The sequence below is a fragment of the Plecotus auritus genome (genome assembly GCF_963455305.1).
Source record: "Plecotus auritus genome assembly, chromosome: 1".
Lineage (NCBI taxonomy): Eukaryota > Metazoa > Chordata > Mammalia > Chiroptera > Vespertilionidae > Plecotus > Plecotus auritus.
The window spans coordinates 23,664,622-23,669,780 of NC_137770.1; the positions used below are offsets into that span (position 1 = coordinate 23,664,622).

At 50.1% G+C, this 5,159-nt stretch overlaps 1 protein-coding gene across 1 annotated transcript; it reads right to left on the reverse strand.

Annotated features, from left to right (window-relative positions):
* Positions 1 to 277: 277 nt before the first annotated feature.
* Positions 278 to 1,831, reverse strand: LOC308255903 (F-box only protein 31-like; the record flags this gene model as incomplete). The annotated part of the gene is made up of 1 exon (XM_080683774.1): positions 278 to 1,831. The coding sequence occupies one exon, from the start codon at positions 1,829 to 1,831 to the stop codon at positions 278 to 280; it is 1,554 nt and encodes a 517-aa protein (XP_080539900.1).
* Between the last annotated feature and the right edge of the window lie 3,328 nt (positions 1,832 to 5,159).

The window sequence follows — 5,159 nt, forward strand, 5'->3', positions numbered from 1 at the left end:
AACATGCGGATTCAAAGGTCTAAGGTTTGGTTCTACCTCACTTGCTGGCTCCTTCCCAGCCTGGCCCTGGTCCAGGCTTGGGCAGAAGGCAACCCAGTTGATGTTTCTCTCACATCGATATTTCTGTGTCTCCCTCTCTCTCTAAAAATCAATGGGAAAATATCCTCTGGTGAGGATTAAAAAAAAAAAAAAAGAAGAGGGACAGAGGGAGGGAGGGAGGGAGGAAGGGAGGGAAAAAAAGAGAAGGGAAAAAACAAAAACAAGGTGGGTAATCTGGTCAGGTCAAATCTTCCAAAAAGTGCATGCAAGCGGACTGAATGTTCTTGAGCATCTCCAGGAAGGCCTGTGCGGAAGGTGCCTCCACATTCTGGAAGGTGTCCTGTACTCTGCTGTACAGGTTGAAGCCTTTCGTAACCAGACAGAGGAACCCGAAGTGATTCTCATCGAACAGGAAGAAGATTCCAGGGCAGCGCCGGGGGTTATAAACGTTAACCGTGTTCACGCCATAGAAACACATCCTGTAGGTTCGGGGGTAGTTCCGGTCTCTTGACCTCACGTCCTCAGGCAGAACAAAGCGGTGGGCAGGCTGCTCCTCCAAAGCTGCAGCCCCGGGATCCCCGACGCTGGGCTGGGCAGGGCTCTGCCAGCCATGGCCCTCGCTGTCCTCAGGCCCGTCTTCTTCCTCCTGCTGCTCCTGGATCACCTGCAGGTAAATCTCCTGGACGATGAGGGAGAGTATGTTGAAGTTGCGGAGGATCTCGACATTTGGCAGCTGGATGCGGTGCATGAGGTGGATCTCTAACGTCTCCGAGGCAGGGACGTTGGGGTCTCCCGTGAGCTTGGTGACCCTGGCATACTTCCCATGGAAGCGGAGTATGGCAAACGTTAGGCTGCAGGTCTCGAAGGTGCCTTTGAAGAGGCCTGGCCTGATGAGGTCGTCCGGGTGGCTCGGCGGGAAGTAGATGCGGCGGTAGGTCAGGGAGTCAGAAAGATGGTAGTGTAACAGCAGCCCCCTTTCTTCCCCCAGCCACTTTGGTGTATACATTCGGACACACCCAGACATCCTGTGGTAGTTTGTCTGGTTGCACGTGGTGGTGAACCCATCCTTCTGAATCTGCATGCGGCAGCTGTGGGGCCAACTGTAGCCTTCCATGCACTCCACCGTGGCTGATTTCCTCTCCGTCAGGCGAATTCTAAACGAGGGCTTCAATTGCATTGGGCCATCCACCTGGAGGTTAGGGGGAGGCAGGTACTTCCAACCGGTAATGCATAAGCCGTCCACCGCTACATTCAGCAGTTCTCTATAGGGCTCAGTATCTACCTGCCACAATCCCAAAATGTTTCTGTATGGGTGGAGCAGCTTCGTATAGACTTCTCGGCAAGACATACCCGTCACCTCCAGGTTCTCAAGGTTTTCACAAAGGCCATACTCCTCCCGGCAGCGCCGTCTCCAGAAGCTGTCGGTGTTCAGGATGCTGTGGAATTTGGTGCAGGCCTGGGCCAGGCTGGGCAGGTCGGTGGCGGGGAGCTTGGCGAAGATCTCCACCAGCATCTCCAGCGGCAGGTCCTGCAGCGAGCAGCGCGGGGGCGGCATGGGGCTCGCGATCCCTCCACTCTCCGCACAGCACCGCGCTGCCGCGTCCGCCTCGACGTACTTCTCTGCCGGGGCCGGGGCCGGGGCCGGGGCCGGGGCCGGGGCCGGGGCCGGGGCCGGCTTGCTGTCGGCCGCTGCCGTCTCAGCTGGGCGCTGGCGCTGCTGACGACACCAGCATCCCGGCAAAGAGAACACGTCGCAGATGTAAGCGTCGCAGTGGTAAGCGCACCGCTCCATACCTCGTCCTGTAACAGCCAACAATAACCTGAGCTGCCACAGCCGGGCTTTAAACTGGCACGGTCCCGCCCAAGAGTCCAGCCACGCCCCCCGGGGACTTTAGCAACACTTCCCAAGGAAACCCATACCCATTAACAGTCGCCTCCCTTGCCCAGGGCCCCTCCCTTTCCTCCTACCCTAGCCCTGGCCCCAGGCAGTCACTAATCTGCGTTCTGTAAGGATATGCCTCCAGGGGTATTCCTATCTGGGACATTTCACATAAATGCAGTCATAATATCTGGTCTTTTGTGACCGGCTTCTTTCACTTAGCATAACATTTTCAAGTTTAATGTCTGTTATATTCTAGTGTATGGGCATACCACATTTTGTTTACCCATTCATCAGTTGATGAATTTTGCGTTGTTTCCAGTTTGAGGCTCTTATATGAGTAACACTGCTATGAACATTGTGTACACGTTTTTGTGTGAACATGTTTCCATTTCTTTTGGGTATGTACCTAGAAGTGGAACTTCTGGGTCATATGGTAACTCTATGCTTAGCATGCGGAGGAACTGCCAAAAACGTTTTCCAACATGGCTCCACTATTTTACATTTCCACCAGCAATGTACGAGGGATCCAATTTTTAAACATTCTCATGAATGCTTTTTAAAAATATATATTATAGCCATCCTCGTGAGTGTTGAGTGGTATTTTATTTTAATTTAGAGCAGAGTTCTTGATTGTAGGTTGACTTGACCTTGAACTCCTTAAGGGAAATCTCTTCTATCCTCAGCCTTCACCCAGCCTCTGCCAAATCTCTCAGGCCCCTGGTAGGAACGGCTCCTACATATGAGCAAGGATGGACTCGAGTTCTTCACTTTCAGTTGACCTCAGTTTTTCACATTCAAGTGACTAACCTTGCTAGTTCCTTGGGTGAATGGATGCCTTCAAAAAGAAAAGTTCACAGGATCTGCCCACTATGAACATAATTTTCCTATGGGCTGAGACTGGCCCTGCCCATTCAGACAGGCTTCCGTTCTCATACTGAGAGCAGCTAGATTCCTTCTCTCCACTTTTCTGGATTCCTACCAGAGAAACACTCCCACCTTTAGAGGGTCCTCTTAGTGCCCTGGGAGGAATTTGCTTTGCCTTTTGTCAGGAATAGACATTTAGGGTGCTTTATTTGATAGAGGGGTGTAAATTCCACCTGCCACAGACACTGACTTCGATCATTTAAACACTAAAATATTCTCAGTCCCTCTGAAGCAGGAATTTTAGGAGAACATAGGCAGGCTTAGGGATTTTTTAGAATTGGGGTCCATGGAAAGCATGGGGCTGCAGACTGGGAGAAGGTACATTTTCATAACACAAAGCCAGCTGCAGTCACATCTCCATAACACAAGGAAGCCAGGTGCAGTTACACTTCCATAAGACAAGGAGGCAGCAACAGGTATATTTACATAAGACAAGGGAACTGGAAGTAGCCAAGAAAGATCACATTTACAAAATAAAGAGAAGGAAGCCCTTCATTCAGAAGGAAGGAGGGGGAAGAACCTCACATGTCCCATGTGAGGTTCGACCTTTGAGACCAGGAGTTACTATAGTAACCAACTCGAAGGGGAATAGTGACCCATCAGAGGGGATATCAAGGCACCAGGATTTGCAGCCTTTATAAACTGTAGGGAGGAGGGACTCAGTGGGACCCTTCTGTGGAGGGCAGGAAGGGACTAGACCTCGGGGTCTAGAGTCAGAGTAGAAAAATTTAAAACAACCACTTGGAAAGGTCACCCCCCCGCAGGCACTATAGAACTCCCCGTTCCATAAATAAAAGAAATAGTTTCTGCCTGACCACCACTCCCCTACCTGCCAGAGGCATTACAGAGCTGTCTCTGTAACAAACAACCCATATAGGGAAAGGTCCGGTGTAGAACTTCCTCACTGCACGAGCGAACCATATTAGGAAAAGTCCAGGACAAAGGGGTCCCACATTCGCGGGTCATTCAAAGGGGCCAATCAGGGAATGCCAGGCCAACGGTTATAGAGGGAAGGGGTATAAAGGAAGGGACTGCCCCTTTCAACGGCGCTCTCGCCACGGCACTTGCCTGCTGCTGTGTCAGCTACGGCGGGGCCCAGATTCGAATCTGCAATAAACTTCTCCCTGTTTGATCCAATTGGTCTCGGTGGTCTATCTCCGGGGGACGTGCTCCGTTACACCTTCCTCCCTTCCCCACGTGGGAGTCCGTTCTGTGGGACTCTTCCCCCTCCCTACGTGGGAGTCTGTACTTGTTCTTCAATAAATCTCCACCTTTGCTATACCACTTTCTGTCCGTGGATTCATTCTTCGATTTCAGGGGACAAAGAATCCGGGTTCCAGTCCAAAAATTCGGTATCACCTCCTCTGAAGAATAGCCCTATATTATTATTGGTATGTAACTGGGTAATGGGTGTAAAGACTCTTCTTTTAGGAGCCTGTATTGATGGGATTTTGAGGGATGGTCTCCAAGGGTACTTGTGTGTCTGGTGGGTGAAGGAGAACCTAGGAATGTGAGTGCAGCTGATGTATGGCCCTAGGAGGGCTTGATAGGCTAGTGAAGAGGTCCAATCATCTTTTCTCTCCCAGGATTGAGGGAGCCAGAGACACCACTGCCCTAAGGAAGAAATCTGTCTGTGTAGGAAGGTCAAAGGCAGGTCAATAGATCAAAGGAGAGATAGAGGCTGCTGCTATGGTTAGAAGCCAAAAAAAAAAAAAAAAAAAAAGAATATTGGGGATTAGTTATGGATATTGGAAATATTAATTGTGCTCTGTTAACCATGATTGCCTTGTGTTGGTTAAAGAAAGGACATTCTGACCTGGCTAGGAGTTGTACGCCCCTGGGACCTGGGAGTCAATCTTGGACCAGGGAGTCAACCTTGGAATGTGGTCCATTCTCATTCAAGAACAGCCTATTGGGATATATTCCTAGAAGTGGGATTGTTACAGAAAACCGAAGAAGAACAAAGCAATACTTAGAGATATGGAGTTACATTTATTACGCGCGGGTCCAGAGGAGAATGTCTCTCAAATTCTGGGCCCCAGCATGCAGGAATTTTCCCTATTTATATGTTTTTACCTTCTTTGTCTCCCAAATATGGGGTGTTTCTGGCCCCTTTTGCAAGTTCTTAAAGAGCCTGTATGTGCTGGGGCCTCGAGACCTCAACCAGAGAACTGGCCTGGTGCCAGCACTGATAACTTTGTCTGGGGAAGGTTTAATGGCCTCTCTGAAGTGGGAGTAGTCTTAGCAAGCAAGAATTTACAGAAGCCAAATAGCAGGGCTAAAATTTCAAACAGCAGTATTTATATAAGATGGA